Here is an 18136-nt window from a genome sequence, read left to right as displayed (position 1 = left end):
ATTAAGAGACCCCCAAAAGAGGCAATCACAGGTGGCTCCACAACGATTTCTTTCTTCCTGTGCCATAGCCAATTGGGAGGTATAAGAAAAATAACTGACTGTGGGAGGAATGAAATAGAGGGCATGTAGCAAAGCTGGAAGAAGCGAAGAATTCAGAGAAAAAGGGATAAATAGTGGGTTACTATGCCTGACACAATAACTATATAACAAAAGTAAGTATTATTTTTTTTTGTGAAAGACTGAAAACTCACTGGAGAAAAAGCATCACCTAGGAGTCATAACTATTTGTAAGATATTATTTTATTTTTAACAAAAAAAGTAACGTGAGATTCACTGGGCGCAGTGTATTAAATGATGAACAGCCACTTAATGATTCACTAAATATTCAGAACTCTCTAAATTGGAGAATAAATATGTACTAATTATAGCTCATGCTCAGAATTTATATACTATCTAAATTATTGTCCTAGAGAAAAATACATCATGTAGAAAGCTGCTTCAGGCCGTGTGGTTCAGCTTTGTGAACCCTGTGACAGACACACCTGCAACTCTAAGACCTTCACTCAGGCTCTTCTCCATTTTCCTGCCCCTCCCTCCCACCTTTCCTTCCTTCTCTGTTTTCTCACTGAATTTTTATCTTCCTTTCCCTAAAGTTTGAATCTTTTCAAATTCAGTTATAGTCACACATCCTTTAGAAAGTATTCTATCACTGTTCTCCCCAGAGTTTTAGCTGAGTTCATACAATGAATACCCATACATTGATGAGCAAGTGTCTGTGTCTTCTCTATTTGCTTTCAATTTTTCAGTTTAGAAATACATTTTGAGTCCAAGTAAACAAATCAGAAGATCAGATTCTTATCTAATTGAAGCTAAACATTTTTTGTTTAGGTGAACATTTTGAAATAACTACTAAATTCAATCTTTTCAACATATCTTTCCATCCCTGTGTAAGATTATTGGGGTTACAATGATTACGTTTTCCACAATCACACTTAAGAAAATAACCTGAAAATGCTGAAAAGAAAACTAAAGTTCCTTGTTTATTAACAAAGAAAGATTTTGTGTTTTATGGAAATTATCTTCCTTAGCTAGAATAGGAATTTCTTTCAATTACCGTTTACCTAGATGTCACCCTAAAATGAATGAGAAGAACTTGATAGTTATTTTTCTATAATAAGGCAAACATTTGAATAAAATATAAAATTAAAAAATTATTTTGTATTTTTTTATTATGTAAAATCTCAAACTTAGAGAAGAGTTGCAAAAAAGTAGTATAAAAGACTAACATTTACCCTTTAACCAGATTGAGTATTAGTTTACATTTCCCCCCAAAGCTTTGTTATATCATCTATCTATCTATCTATCTATCTATCTATCTATCTATCTATCATCTCTTTTTCTGGACTAGTTGAGAGTAAGTTGGAGATAACACGTTCCTTTACACCAAATACTTTATTCAGTGTTTTTTTTTTTTGTCTAAGAAAAAGGATGTTACTTTACATAAGTCCAGCACAGTACCCAAATCAAGTCCAAACTGAGATTTCTTAAATCGTCTCAATAATTTTGTTAATAGCTAGTTTTTGAAAAAATGCAGGATTGTACACTGAGAAATCACGTCTCTCTAGTCTCCTTTCATCTGGACCAGTTCCTCACCCTTTGTTTTTCTACTTAAGCTTGATAGTTCTGAATTGTATAGGCAAGTTATTTCTCTCAATTTGAGTTTTTCTCATGTGTCTTCATTATTAGAATTAGTCTGCATTATTAGAATGTTTAACACAAATATCACTGAAGAGACATCATGTCCTGTTCAGAGCATCATCACAGCAGGCTCATGATGTTGGTTGTGCAAATACAGGCGATCTTAAGATCAATAAAACCACTTGGTTATGGTGGTGTCTGCCAGGTTTTTCTACTATAAACTTCACTGTTTTTCAGTTTGAAATTAACAAGAAATTCGTGAGGAGATATTTTAGACTATTTTAGATTTGTACATATCCTGCTCCCCATCAAATTTTTATCCACTAGTTTTTGCAATCATTTATGTTTTTCTTAAGACCATCACCCCTTCTATATTTGTTAATTAGGGATCTACTGTACGGAATAGCTTTATCTTCACCATTCATGTATTTATTCTTTTAGTTTTTATATCAGTATGAGCTTTATAATTCTTCTTTTGTTAAATTCATTACTACTAATGGTTAAATTGTCCTACAATTAAATGACGGCAAGCCCTTCAAACTGGCTTTTATTTTTTATTCAAGTGTGCTGATGTTTTTGGATCACTTGATTACTCTTTTTTGAGTTTACCTGACTTTTTTTTTCTCTCTCGGGTAATAGGAAATGAATGATGATGGAAAAGTCAATGCTAGCTCTGAGGGGTACTTTATTTTAGTTGGATTTTCTAACTGGCCTCATCTAGAAGTAGTTCTCTTCGTGGTTGTCTTGATCTTCTACTTGATGACACTGATAGGAAATCTGTTCATCATCATCCTGTCATACCTGGACTCCCATCTCCACACTCCCATGTACTTTTTCCTTTTAAACCTCTCATTTCTGGATCTCTGCTACACCACCAGCTCTATCCCTCAGTTGCTGGTTAATCTCTGGGGCCCGGAAAAAACCATCTCTTATGCTGGTTGCATGATTCAACTTTACTTTGTTCTTGCACTGGGAACCACAGAGTGTGTCCTACTGGTGGTGATGTCCTATGACCGTTACGCAGCTGTGTGTAGACCTTTGCATTACACTGTCCTCATGCATCCTCGTTTCTGCCACCTGCTGGCTGTGGCTTCTTGGGTAAGCGGTTTTACCAACTCAGCACTTCATTCCTCCTTCACCTTCTGGATACCCCTGTGTGGACACCACCAAGTAGATCACTTTTTCTGTGAAGTTCCAGCACTTCTGCGATTATCGTGTGTTGATACCCATGTCAATGAGCTGACCCTCATGATCACAAGCTCCGTTTTTGTTCTCATACCTCTCATCCTCATTCTCACTTCTTATGGTGCCATCGTCCAGGCTGTACTGAGGATGCAATCAACCACTGGGCTTCAGAGAGTGTTTGGAACATGTGGAGCCCACCTTATGGTTGTATCTCTCTTTTTCATTCCGGCCATGTGCATATATCTCCAGCCACCATCAGAAAATTCTCCTGATCAAGGCAAGTTCATTGCTCTCTTTTATACTGTTGTCACACCTAGTCTTAACCCTCTAATCTACACCCTCAGAAACAAAGATGTAAGAGGGGCAGTGAAGAGACTAATGGGGTGGGAGTGAGCCTGTGTACATGTCATATTCACAATATAATGGAGTCTCCCCTCACAATGATTCATCCTTCTATTTATTTATCAATGATTCTTTTATTCACTCACTCTGTTAGCACTTGCTGAGCATGTACTCTAACAAGGTCCTGGAGTTCCTGGTGACAGGTATGAATAAAACACAGTCAGCCTAAATACCATTCACTTGTGGAGAAAACAGCTATGTAAAATCAAGATAAAACATCTATAGCGATGTTTTTTCATGGCACAAACCTAATGAATCCAAGACAGACTTTTCTTGATTGAAAATAAGGCATGAAATTTGTTGTAAATCTTGATAAAAGTGAAGTTATAATTCCTATGAAAAGATGATACTCTCAATTTAAAAATCTCTACAATATGTCTTTTAATTTCTTGCTTTTTGGGCAGAATACTTTTGTCTTCTATCTTTAGTTTAGTTAAATACACAGCAAAATACTTCAAATCCTTTTCTCCAACATTGCTTTTTCTTTGTTGGATAGTAAATTTTGAGAGGAATTTTGGTCCATATTCTTTCATAGCCAATATCAATAGTAGGACGATAAGTTTTATGAATTGTAGCAAGAGAGTCTTTGAAGCAGTGTAGCAGAAGTCAGCATCTGAGATCCCTCTTTTTTGCAAGGCAGTGAGAAGTATACAGGAAGTAAAAGGAGCTGGTAAAGCAGAGCTATGTAGCTTATAAAGAAACGGTCATCATAGGTTTGGTACACTTAGGTGAGGTAAATGCTTGGAGCAACTGCATAACCTAAGGAACTATGGAGAACATTTGAGGCAAATAGAGCGCTAGGCTCTGAAAATGTCTTGAAGCAAATGGGCGTATGAATGAATTATGTGAAAATATATTGGAAAAATTTTATGATACAAGCTGTCATATGGAAAAATGATAGTTTACTTTTACTTTAAAGCTTGATCTAATTTGAATATTTATGGTTAATAAGTATATTATGTATGCCAATATATGTGTTTCAAATGAATAAATATATTTCATAGAAGTTGTTATTTTGTTCTATATATTATTGTCAACCATCTTCATCTGAAATAATAGTGCTATACCTAGAGCAATTTAAACTGACAGTCATAGTCAATTGAAGTGGAAAAATGACTACAGGAGAATTCACTATAAAGTAACATACTTGCAATCCCTGAGTTTTCTCTATAACTCAAATGTCAGCTGTAGCTTTTGAGGCCTGTGAAATTTAGATATGATTGATTCACACACGGTTTCCTAAATTATAAAAATAAAAACGCATCTCGGAACTTCCCTCCAATTTCTAGTGTGACTTGCAATTGCATTGATTCTGCTGACTTTATCTTCCTTCTGCATCTGTGACTCTTCCTTTATTTCTAAAGAGGCATGAAAAATATGAGGCATGTGCCCTTGTCCTTAAGCTTACCCAAGAAATGAAGAACCAAGAATCGTGTATGTAAAATAACTTTTAGCAAACAATTGGGACCACATAGGGTAAAACATCACATTAAAACACATTTTTAAAAACTTAAAGAACATAGCTTAGCCCTTTGAACTCTACTATGGAAATTTTCTTTTTTTTTTTTTTTCACTGTGCCTGGCACATTATTGCTTTACAGACATCTTCTCACCCCTGGGTGGTCTAAGTTATGAATGTACCCATTATACATATAAAGAAAAAAGGCTCGGAAGTTCCATAGGTTGGCCAAGGACATAGTTGAAGGCGAGAATCTGTGCCTCCAATTATTACATTATTCCAGTTTCCAGAAATCAGTATAGAAAAGGGGGTCCCTGCTTGACAGCTCAGATTCCTCTGGTTGAGGAGGCTTTTTGTTGAAGTGTGAGGCAGGGAGCTCCAGTGGGTACCCCCAGGAGGAACTAGCCCAGGCAGCCTGGCTAGGGCCTCTGTCCCAGTCCTCAGCCGTCTACTCCTGACTCGGCATCATCACTCTGGATATTGGCGTTGGAGCTGCTGGAAGGCTCATCCAGGGAGGCAGCCTCGGCAGATATAACCGCTGCCCTCAGCTTTTGCTGCTTCTGATACTTGACCCTGCGGTTCTGGAACCAGACTCTCACCTGGTTCTCTGTAAGTTTGAGCCGAGCTGCCAGCTGGGCTCTCTTCTTCCCCACCAGATTGTGCTGTTTTGCAAACACTTTCTCCAACTCTTGCAGCTGCTCCAAGTTAAACATAGTTCGGACTCTCTTTTGCTGTCTCTCAGTGTCCCTTAGGTCCTCCGTTGGGGCCCAGTCTGGGAAGGCCCAGAGTCCTGAGCAATGAGCTAGCTCCAACCCTGTGACGCCGAAGCCCCGCAGGCCGCAGACGGGAGCCATGCGCGGCCCTGGCACAGGGTAGAGACCCACGCTCAGGTAGGCGGGCAACCACGATGCCGGGCACGCCCAGGGCAGGCCCGGGGTGGCGCACAGGAAAGGAGCGGTCCAGAAGGCCGGGTGGGCGCAGGCGGAGCCCGACGGCTGGGAGGCCGCCGGCGTGCAGGGGTCGGGCCTCGCCAGGATGGCCTCGACAGAGAAGGGGGACTCGAAGCGTCTGGGAGCGCGGGGCGTGTTCGGGCCGGTGGGGAACCTAGGCGCCGGAGGGCGGCCCGAGCGCGGAGACCGGACCCGAGCGCCCGAGGGAGCGGGCGGCGGGCTGCCTCGCGGCCTGGGGCTGGGCATGACGCGTCCCTTGCCGGGACCGGCGCAAGGAAGGGAGCTCGGGAGGAGTGAGAAGATTCTGCAAAAGGTCGGGAGCAAGACCGCTTGTCTGGGGGAAATTTTCTACTATGGAAATTTCTACTATGGAAATTTTATGATTTGGAACACTTCCTGTAGCATCCTAGTTTCTCACCTACTAAAATCACCCCCCATTTTTATTAAGGATAAGTCAAAAAATTGTACTTATTTATGATATACAGTATAATATTTTGACATATGCATAATTATGCAATTATTATTTAAGCTGATTAACAGATCATTGACTCACATACTTGCTTGTTTTGTGGTGAGAACATTTAGGACCTGTTATCTTAGCAATTTTCAAGTGTGCATTACAGTACTATTAACTATAGTCATCATATTGTAGACTAGATCTCTTGAATTTGTTCCTTCCAACTGAAACTTTGTACTCTTTGACCAACATCTCCCCATTTTCCCTACTTCTCTCTACTCCTAACCCCTGACAAATATCATTAGACTACTCTGTGCTTCTATGAATTCACTTTATGTTGATTTCACATGTGAGATCATGCAGTATTTATTTTTCTGTGCCCTTTTACTTAGCAAAATGTCTTCAGGTTTGCCATGTTGTTGAAAATATTAAGAGTTGCTTCTTGTTTTCAGGCAGAATAGTATTCTATTTTATATATACTACACTTTCTTTATTCACTCATTCATTGATTGATTTAATACCTTGGCTATTATGAATTTGCTGTCATAAAAATTGGTGTGCAGACAGCTCTTCAACATAATGATTTAATTCTTTTGGATATATACCTAGAACGTATACAAATGGATCATATGGTAGTTCTATTTTTATTTATTTTTAATTTATATATTTAATTTAATTTTATTTTTTGAGACAGAGTCTCACTCTGTCACCCAGGCTGGAGTGCAGTGGTGGAATCTTTGCTCACTGCAAATTCTGCCTCCCGGGCTCAAGTGACACTCTTGCCTCAGCCTTCCGAGTAGCTGGAACTACAGGTGTGTGCCACCTTGCCCGGCTGATTTTTGTATTTTTAGTAGAGATGGGGTTTCACCATGTTGGCCAGGCTGGTCTCAAACTCCTGACCTCAGGTAATCCGCCTGCCTCGGCCTCCCAAAGTGCTGGGATTACAGTTGTAAGCCACCCTGTTTGGTAATATTTTTAACTTATTTAGGAACCTTCACAGTGTTTTCCATCATGGCTGTCCTAATGTACATTTCCAAAAACAGTGTATAAGGATTCCCTTTTCTCCATATTCTTCTCAACATCTGTTATCCTTTGTCTTTTTTCATAATAGACATTCTAACTGGTGTCAGGTATGAGGTGATATCTACTGGTGTGGACCTGGACTTTAGGTCCACTGGAGCCTCGAGCAGTGGGGGCCAACCTGACCTGGTGCTAGAGCAGAACTTACTGCCTTGGAGGCTGGTCTGGAGTCTGGGTTTGTGGGGCCCAGCTTATATGTACTGGTCTGGAGGCTAGGTCCTTGGGTACTGGCATGGGTCTTGGGGCTACAGAGTCTGACCTGGGGGGCCAACTGGCACTGGAAATTCCTATTTTGCCATTTTACTGATATCACTTCTCACTATCTAAATTTTCTTTTTTTTTATTTTTAACTTTCTGTGCTCTTTTCTTCTTTTTCTCTTACAAAACATATACATTTTCTTTTATATGTATAGACTTTTTGTTTTCTTTTGGGAGGTTATAACATATCTAATGTTGAATCCTAGCCATATTAGCCTGTGCTATTTAATTTGTAATCTGAGAAATAGATCACTTACCAAAAATTCCACCAAAGATTGACACAGATATTATTGTTTTTATTGTTTTGTATTTTTCAAACCAGTTGAACAAACTTTATGCAGGTTTATCACAGATAGGACAACAGGAATGAGTTTTCTCACTTTATCAAACTGAAGGGAAAAAGACAGGTGGCTTGCATAACTTCTGGCAACTTGTATGTGAAAAAAACAGGGTAAGGGCAATACCTTTTTAGCTTTGGAGGACCACTCCTATGTCAACAACACTGAAGGCAAAGTAGAAGCCCTGAGATGCTCCCCTTGTCAGCCCTAAACCTTATGAAAACGTTTGTGAACTGGGATTTCCAAAGTACACATGAATTTGTGCCGCTAGCAACTTTACTGAAGAACTAACAGTGAAGCCAGCTTTTTCCCAGATAGGAATGAAGGTTAACTGCACTGAAGCATGAGCTTTTTTCACCCTGTAAATTTCTCCTCCCCATTCAGACAGATGTCTCCCAGTCTTTGTCTACTATATCTTACACTTATTGCTGTGTAGCATATTCTTACATACATGCTCAAATATCTTTCCTTATTTTAACTCTGCAGTACAGGATTATTGGCATAAATATGTCATCCAGGTAACCACAGAAAGAAGCTCCAAACTCTGGCTTCCAGCCTAGGTACACTCCGTCTCTACTCTGCTATGTGGCTCAGGTTCATATCTTCTGTTTTACATATGTGAGGCTGGAAAGGTGATTAGTGATCATATATTGTGAAAACATTACATGATTTCAAACATAACTTTCAAATACAAGTGATTATATACCAAGTATCATCCAACAATCACAAAAAACTCACAGAAAAGTTACAAAAATTGTAGAAAGACTTAACACTGAGCTTCACCAGATTTGAACAATGTTAGCATTTCAACATGGGTGGTTTATCATTCTCACTTTATACTAATATTAATATGCATTTAAAGTTTTTTCTAAAATATTACAGAGTGTAATGCACATGTACCCTAGGTTGTCACAAGAATATTTCCAAAGAAAGTATCTAATCCAGGATCATAAGTTGGCAGTGTGATATCTCTTATTCCTCTTTAATTAGTAACTATTCCTCAGTCTATCTGTGTCTTTAATGCGCCTTAGAGTTTTGAAGAGTACAGGCCATTTACTTTAACAAAATAATTATTTTTAACAAATAAGGGAGATTTATTGCTTATAAAACCAAAAAGTTCAGCAGCAGTGTGGGCTTCAGGCACAGTTTGATCAGTGCTCTGGACCAATATCTCTGCAGTTTCCTCAGCTGTGTCCTCTTCCATGTATTGGATTTGTCATCAAGTTGATTCCCCTCACAATCACGAAATATTGTCAGCAATAATCAGGCCTATATGCTTCCTTGTTCACATTCAAGAGGATGGATACCATCCTATAACCAATGAGCAAAAATGGCTCTTTATACAGAGCTTCATACTGAAGCATGAGTTGTCTGCACATTCCTGGCAACATGATTGGGACAAGGGGCAAAAATGCAATGATTGGCTGGGATTAATCAGGGGCCACTTCTGAAGCCAGGTTTTCAGTGAAAGGGCCATATATGCAAAGCCATCCCTCAAATGCATAAAGAGCAGATAAATCAAAGAAGGAGGCAGACAAATCTAGCTTGTTGGTTTGGGGTGATTTACCAAAGGAATTTACAGACATATATGTTGTCTTGGGTGGCCACAACATAGTTAGATTTCTGCACTGCAGTCCTCCAGATCTAGGGCTTTTGAGGAAAACATATTTGCTCTGAAAGAAAGGTGTAGGTACCTACAGGTGCCATGGACTATGCTTCCTACAACAGCGTCAAGGGTTGTTTTGCAGGAAACTTACAGTGATTTTATGTTCCTACATAAAGAGTAATATATCAACTTAACATCTGATAGGCATTCCTGGACTTGGGACTTGGGGTTATTCAGAAGTTACATGGAAGCTTAGCATTTAAAATAAAGTCACTCTTGTCCCTGCACTGGGAGTGGGGTTAATTTCATCCAAAGCACACGCTACACAATGTAGGAGAGATGGGATAACTATTGGGAGGCAACAATAATAGCATAGTCTCTATTGTCTGCATGAGAAAACTGACGACAACAGAACTAGTAAGTGATGAAGCTTGGATTCAAATTTGGGCTTTCTAACTTCATAGTGTGTTCTTAATCACTAGGCAATTTTTCCTACCTATAGATATCTGAACTCTTTAAAACAAGAAGGTGAGGATTCAGTATGTACATTTCTTGGCTCTTTGCAACTGGTCATGGGAAGGTCTTCATTTTTTTTTTTTCCCTTGGTAAAATTTGTTTTTTTTTGTCTTGATTTTTTAATAATAGCCATTTTGAATGGCATAAGGTTATACCTCATTGTGGTTTTAATTTGCAATTGTCTTATGATTAGCATTTGTTCATATGTTTTTTTTGCCATGTATGTGTCATCTTTTGAAAAAAAGAACATCTTAAAGTTCAGAATGGGGCCAGGTGTGGTGGCTCATGCCTGTAATCCCAGCACTTTGGGAGCCCGAGATGGGTGGATCACAAAGTCAGGAGTTCAAGACCATCCTGGCTAACACGGTGAAACCCTGTCTCTACTAAAAATAGAAAAAATTAGCTGGGCGTGGTGGGGGCCTGTAGTCCCAGCTACTTAGGAGGCTGAGGCAGGAGAATCCCTTGAATCTGGGAGGCAGAGGTTGCAGTGAGCCGAGATTGCATCACTGCACTCCAGCCTGGGCGACAGAGCGAGACTCCATCTTAAACAAACAAACAAACAAATAAACACTTCAGAATGAATTACATTCATAGCTAGATTTAGAATATGGGTTCAGTCACTGGAAGATGTGTTCAAGTCTTTTAAATGGTGAGAATCTGATGCCAAAATAACCTTAAAACTATGTCAAAAGAGAAAATCCTCACTTAAGACAGCAATAAAATAAGGTTTGGATGAGCATTTCAATCTTGAGAAAAACCTAACCTGTTTGCAAAATAAGCCCAAGGATTGGATGACAAGTTTACCACTGGGCAAAAAGATATTTATATCTTTGGATTAAGTGCTAAGTGATAAGAAATCAAACCAAATATTTGAGTGAACAATTAATGAATATTCCCTACTATACTTGGAGAAGATAAAATGGATGCTGCGACTTAGAACTGGATCAAATCAGAATGAATACCAATCAACGTTCAGTCGAAGGGGATTGGAGGAAATTTGTTTATGCTTCTGAAAATGCTTTTTTTTTTTTTTTCTTTTTTGAGATGGAGTTCTGCTTTGTTGCCCAGGCTGGAGTGCAGTGGTGCCATCTCGACTACTGCAACCTCCATCTCCTGGTTTCAAGTGGTTCTCCTGTCTCAGCATCCTGAGTAGCTGGGATTACAGGCATGCACCACCACTTCTGGCTAATTTTTGTATTTTTAGTAGAGACAGTGTTTCATCATGTTGCCCAGGCTGGTCTTGAATTCCTGACCTCAAGTAATCTTCCCAATTTGGCCTCCCAAAGTGCTGGGATTACAGACATGAGCCACCATGCCTGGCCTCTTAAGAGACTCTTCATGGAGAGAGAAGTAAAACATAAATTAGGTTATATGAAAAATATTGAATCATGAACCCTTAAAAATCACACTGAACATATTCAGCATGAATTAAGCATTTTTCTAGTACAAAAATATAGCTTGAAAGTAAGGTTCAAAACATTTAGCCAAATGTTCAAGTAATTTCTACACTGTATTGAGAAAATGGAATAGTTTCATGGATTATTTGTACTAGAAAAAGTTAATTAGAAAGTTTTCAAATACACATTAAGTGATAGACAGAGAAAAAAAAACCCCACAAAATTCTTAGAGAAAAAATGAAAAAAGTGTCCTGTTCTTATTAAAGACATGATTTCCCGCATTTAAAGAAGCTTGTAATAATTGATTTACAGTTAACTTGACTGAAGGAAGTCTCTTCGATTTAAGAAAATCTATATGAAAGTCCAGATGTGAGTATTTTTTCCTATAAAAAGCTACACAGTCAATATTAAGGCTTTGTAAACCGAGATACAAAATTAAAGTATTATGAAAATACTCATATAACAATATTGAAAATAAATTCTTACCAATTCCTTTGTCACTAAAACAAAAGCACTGAAAATAATAAATGCTAGAAAGAATGCAAAGTGAGGGAAACTCTCTTTGATTTGGTAGAAATGCAAAATGGTGCAACTAATTTGTCCATTTGGCAATTTTTATAAAGTTTAATAGAGTCTTGCCATATGACTTAACAATCTTGTTCCTAAGTATTTACCCCAGTGAATTAAATCTTACGTCCATGTAAAAATTTGTATGCAAATGTTTATATCAGTTTTATTCATAATTACTCAAAACTGTAAGCCACCCATGCCCTTCAACAGGGGAAAGACAATCTTGGGTATATCCACACAATGATCTATGATTGTGTGGAAATTGATTGATCAATGAATACTATTGACCAATGGGACGGAATGAGCTACTCATACATGCAACAACACGAATATACCTTAAGTGTATTTTAGTAAATGAATGAAGTCAGGCTTCAAAGTCTGAATATTGTATGATTTCATTCTTGAGACATCTGGTAAAAAAAACCTGTTGGGATGGAAACACACCAGTGGTATCCAGGGCTTCGTGTAGGGGAGATTAATTGATTACAAAGAATACACACAGGGGACATTTTAAATGATGGAGTTATCTTGTATGGTACTGCACTAGTAATACACAAGTCTATGATTTGTTAATCCCCAAGAAGTGTATCACAAAATTGCACTCAAATACATGCAAATAAACAAGCAAAAATATCACCAAGATGCAGGAAGCTCCTGGAAAGGTATGCAGACAGTGACAAATCAATCCACTTTATATAAATGTGTAAACTAACAACCCTGAAAAGGGTAGAGAAGAAGTAAATACTGACCTTGGTTATTTTGAGAAATAATATTTTGATTAAAAAATGTCAGGCTAAAGAGAAAAGTGTCCTGTGCATAAATACTGTATTCTAAATGGTAATTTTTTTTCTCATGTGGGTACAGCTAATTTTGTAATTGCTTCACACGCATACTAGTGTTGAACAAAAATGTTAAAAGATGAACAGTGGCATCCAGGTTTCTCACTGTTGGTATGAGAAGTTACAGATAAACAAGAAAGGAAGGCCAGAATGATCATGAGGGACTGTGTCACAGTCAGTTATCACTATGACCTCATATTTAAACACAAGCACAAATACACGTGGACACACACACAGATGGACAAATATAGAAACAATCACAGATATGTGTGTGTTCAGGGCTTACTGTGTAGACACACATTGCCTCGCCCTTTCTGGTGAAATAGCCTAGAAACAACGTTACCCTCACAGCAATGTGCACATGTCACACTCAGATAATGTTTTCTAATGCCATTTTCCAGTGAAAAGAACCAGAGATCCTTAGGGAAATGTCTGATTCTAAGATATTTCTAAGGCTGGTGAAAAAATATATAAGATAAGCCTGGAGGAGAAGAACCAGTAATACCGGAAATCAAGGAGGGGCCCTAAAGAGAAAAGGATAACAAAAGGATGAAGACCTGTCCAAGGGACCCAGCAGCCAGCTTGAAAGAGCTCTCAATGGGGAAAGCTGGAGCACTTTCAACAACAAAATAAATAAAATATCACTGGATTATAACCTGAAGTATAAAAAGTAACTGTCCATACTGTTACAAATAAATGACTGAATAAATACATAAACGGAGAAGAAGAGAGAAATCTTCCTTACTAGTCTATTAATAGTCCCCACTTTCCGGGGTGGAGCTCATGATCTCCTTCACTAAGTGTAGGCTGGACTCAGTGACTGTATTCCAAGGAATAGAGTATGGAAAGGTAACAACTGTAAGTTTAAGTTTTATTTAGTGCAAACACTACCTTAAGCAAGTGATTAAACTCAGCACCATCAGTGATGCCATGTAGATATTATGTACCCTCGGCTCTGATGGGATAAAAAAGGGCACTTTACCTCTGTGGTCACCTCTTCAAAAATTCAAAGATCCAGTGCAACTGATGGCAGCTGCGGCCTGTGTGCAGTGGCTGCTGCCACGACGCTGGCTGCAGTGGGAGAGGTGCAGGTGGGGCTGTGCGTTGGATGGAACCCGCAAGAGCTGGGAACAAGGGGAAGCCCCCACCCCTTATGAATTGGCAGGCAGGAGCCTTGCGCTCCCCAGGCTCAGTTGCAGCTGCCCAGCTGTGGCTGTGGACCCAGGTATCCCTGTGCTCTTGAGGTCGGGAGAGGGCAGAAGCCCCACCGTCCTTGGTGCAGCTGCAGCTGCTCAAGCTGTGGCTACAAACCTGGGCATCCCTGTGCTCTTGGTGCCAGGAGCCCTGCCCTCCTGGGTGCAGTTTCAGGTGCCCAAGCTGTGGCTGTGGATCCGGGCATCTCCACACTTTTGGGGGCCCGGGAAAGGTCCCTTGCCCCCGTGCAGGTTCAGAGGTGCCTGCTCCTGCTGCCTGGCCTCTGCCTGCTCCCGGCACCAGCTCTGATCTTGGAGCAGAGTTGAGGTTGAACCCTGGTGCTTTTGCAACCTGGCCTGGTGTGTGCATGCTTGGGGCATTGCTGACACAGCAGCCTCCTGCTACCTCAGCCCCCCTCTGGACTTTGGGCACCAGTAAGCAAGGAAGGGAGGCTGGGGAGGTACTGAGGGAAGCTTGGCCCTGGCCTGCAGGTGCCCCTTGGCAGGAACAGCCTGGGTGCCATGAACAGTGGCAGGAGGCAGACAGGCTTCTGGACAGAGAGGGATGGGTCTCTGGTGAGGCCCCGCCTTCAACTCAGGGAAGGTTGAAGTCTGAGAGCCGGGCTGCTAGTCTCGCAGACTGGAGTGGGAATTTATGATGCTTTTTCTGGGCCTGCCCATGGTTGCCCAAGGGCCAATCAGCACCTACTTCCTCTCCTCTGACTCCCGGACTCAGCCAGATTAAAAAAGATGACAAGACAACCAGCTGCAGAGAGGAGCTACCTACCCAAGGTCTCCTCTCTGCTGAGGACTGAAAAGGCAATGGTACGACCAGCTGTGAAAGGAGCTATCCACCTCAGGGTCTCCTCTCTGCTGAGAGCTGAACACTGGTCAGGACACCCTGGCTGTGGAGAGGAGCTACCCACTACGTGTCTCCTCTGAGCTATTATATTGCTCAGAAAAGCTCCTCTTCACCTAACTCACCTTCCACTTTCCGCATACCTCATTCTTCCTGAGTGCAGGACAAGAACTTGGGGCCCACCGAATGGCGTGGCTGAAAGAGCCGTCACACGAATAGGGCTGAAATATGCCCTTTCCTCACTCACCACATTGCAGGCAACAAAAAGGAGTGAAGGGCTGCTGCCCTTTAGGGAGCCCAGACCTAAGAGCTCCCTGAGCCAGGGCTGTGACACCCTCTTTGGGCTCTGTGGTTCCTGGCATCGCTAAGTTTCTGGGCACCACTGCATTCCGCAGCATCAGCCATGGAAGCTGCTTGCAGCACACCTGGTCCAGCTGCAGCCTTGCAGGGAGCTGGCGCCTGTGTTGGTGCCTGGAATTGCCTGCCCTGCCACAGCAAGCATGCCTGGCTGTGTGCAGTAGCTGGACCCCACACTTTCTTGCTCATACATGCCTCGCTGCTCCACTTGCCTTTGGCAGGTATGGGATCCAGGCTGGTAGTGTGAGCTGAGCACAGCCTGCCAGGCTGAGTGGGCCAGCGGACCTGAGGAAAACTTGGGCATAGGTGCCACTAGTGACAGAGGTTTTTGTTGGTGAAGCGATACCCCAAGGATCCCATAACATAATCATGAGAAAATATCAGACAAACCATGATTGAAGTGCATTTTACAACATACCTGAGCAGTACTCAAAATTATCAATATCATGAAAAACAAGAAAACAGATTCAGGAAACTGAAACATGTCAACTAAATGCAATGGAGTGTTCTGGATTGAATTTTGCAACAAAAAAAGAACATTAAAGAAAATCCTGCTGAAATCCAAAGATAGTCTGGAGTTTTGGTGATCGTAACATACCAATGTTAGTTTCCTGATTTTGAAAAATAAACCAGAGAAATGTAACATTAAGGGAAAGTGAAACTGGGTGAGGGGTATTTGAGAATTCTCCATGCCATCTTTGCAACTTTTCAGTAAGGCTAAAATTATGTCAAAACAAAGCATGTATGAAAAATGTATTACCCAGATGGAAAGGAACAAGATGTCCAACTAGATGCAGCCAGGAAGCACCGCTTTCACTGAAAGAGACCAAATTATTGAGTAAATCAGCATAAATTGGACAGAACTTAGGAAAGAAAATGCTGAGTGTGAAGAGGCAAAGCTGAAGCTAAGGCTGTAGAGACAGAAAGCTGGGAACTCTGCAGGTGGGATGGCTCCTGGAAAATTGGTGAATGAGGGAACTGCGGGACAGCTCACTCTTGTCATAGACCTCTGGGATCCTAGCTACAAGAGACTCCATGCCCCCTATAAATGTGTTACCTGGCAGGGGGATCTCCCTGGGGAAGGTTAACACCGCTTCCTCAACCCCTTCACACACAGACACTCACAGATCATGTAAATGGAAACTCGTCAGAGGATGAGGGAGAATGAAACTCTCTGAGTGTCTTGGTATCAGCAACAGCACAGGTTAGTAATAAGCATTGAGGCAGGGAAATCGATCTCATATCAGGAATAATTGAATGTGAATCACAGAGAAAATTGAGAGATGTATTGGGATCAAGTGGTACTTCGGTTTTCCCATTAGTCAAAATACATCCCAGAACCTTCTAAATCAGCTAGTGCAATGAACTATACTGAATTTTTGTTCATGACTTCATTACGCTACTAAAAGATAAAGTCTCTACTCCAGCTTCTAGGTTAATAGTAGCAAAGTATAATATGCCTATTTAAAATGGTCCTATTACCTAAAAAAGTTGATCTCATGGAAGTAGAGAGTAGAAGAGTGGTTACCAGAGGAGCTGGATAGGGTAGCGTGAAGAGGGGAGTGAGGAGAGTATGATCAATGGATACAAAGTTAGAGTTAGGATGAATAAGTTGTAGTGTTTCATTGCACCGTAGCGTGACTGTTGTTAACGATAATAAAATAGGCAGAACATCAAAATATCAAAATAGGCAGAAAAGAGGATTTTGAATGATCTCATCACAAAGAATCGATAAATATTCAAGGAGATGAATATGCTAATTACCCTAATTTGGTCTCTCCACATTGTATATGTGTATCAAAACATCACATCGTGTCTCATAGGTATGTACAATTATATGTGAAGTAAAAGGAAAACGGAACTAAATAAAGTAAAATAAAATGGTCCTGCAACATTTCAGCCAGAAAGAAAGGAAAGCATATTTTAGGCAGAAGGACAGTGGAAAAGAGAAGATAATATTTGATTTTTGATTTTCACAGTTAATGCAAAACAAAAGGGGTAGAACAAAAGTCTATGCCATTTTCACCAATAGAACCATTTTGGAATAGGATCACAAAAAAATCAGGTTATAAATTACTGCTAATAAGAGCTGACAATTGACTACAGCCAAATAATGAGTTCAAAAGCATTTTAGTATGTTCCATTTTCAGATTTTTTAAGATAGTAATTAAAACAATGAATAATTCAGTAGCAACTTTATGTTAAAGGCATAGTTAAATGCATAGATAGAACTATTCAAAGGAGTTTCATAGACAATAGATCATGTGAAAATCCTTTATTATAAATATTTTAAAAGGAATGCATCTCAAACTTTTTTCCTTCAGCCGTAAAATCTTTGTTTCAGGCAAGATGTTTGTTAAAGTACTTGGTATACTGACTATCATTTAAATATTTAAAGACTTTTTTTTTGGATAGTTCTCTCAAATAGAAAAGACAACCTAGTCATTTCTTGCCAATTATGAATTTTAAAATACAATCTTAATTATAATATGATATAATGTTCATACCAAGAATTGTGCTCATGCAAATTGAATGTATTAATCAGAAAATAATTTATGTTAACATATTCATTAGTTCATATAGAAAAGCCACACAATACCTTTACACTAACAAAGCTGTTGATGTACATAGATGACCAGTCAAAATTACATATTAATAGCCTTATAATGTGACCTGTCAGATGTGCCCATTTGCCTAACAGTCACTTAGTGAACTCAGATTCAGTCATTAGTTGGTACTTTTTCTAGCAAAATAGCTTCTACGGATTCAAGAAAGAAATGTTTAGAGGATTTGCTGCATTTAAGAATTTGCAATCTGAGATAACGAATCCCCTGGGATGGAAGGAGGTGATGTCCCCACGGTGCAGTTAACTCTACTGTTTGCTCAGTGGGAGGATACTGGAATCATAGCAAGATAAGAAATTCCAGAAGCAAATTTTAAAGCAGTTTCTCTGCCAAAACATTTGAATCCTC

At 40.0% G+C, this 18136-nt stretch overlaps 2 protein-coding genes across 2 annotated transcripts; one reads left to right on the top strand and one right to left on the bottom strand.

The window, feature by feature from the left end:
* Positions 1–2340: 2340 nt before the first annotated feature.
* Positions 2341–3276, top strand: LOC105491596 (olfactory receptor 2J3). The gene has a single exon (XM_011758117.2). It carries the CDS (start codon positions 2341–2343, stop codon positions 3274–3276), a length of 936 nt encoding a protein of 311 aa, XP_011756419.1.
* Positions 3277–5184: 1908 nt separating this feature from the next.
* Positions 5185–5940, bottom strand: LOC139363194 (homeobox protein notochord). The gene has a single exon (XM_071096096.1). It carries the CDS (start codon positions 5938–5940, stop codon positions 5185–5187), a length of 756 nt encoding a protein of 251 aa, XP_070952197.1.
* Positions 5941–18136: the final 12196 nt, after the last annotated feature.

This window comes from Macaca nemestrina, chromosome 5 (genome assembly GCF_043159975.1).
Source record: "Macaca nemestrina isolate mMacNem1 chromosome 5, mMacNem.hap1, whole genome shotgun sequence".
Taxonomy (NCBI): domain Eukaryota; kingdom Metazoa; phylum Chordata; class Mammalia; order Primates; family Cercopithecidae; genus Macaca; species Macaca nemestrina.
This window is presented reverse-complemented; position numbering and strand designations above follow the sequence as displayed.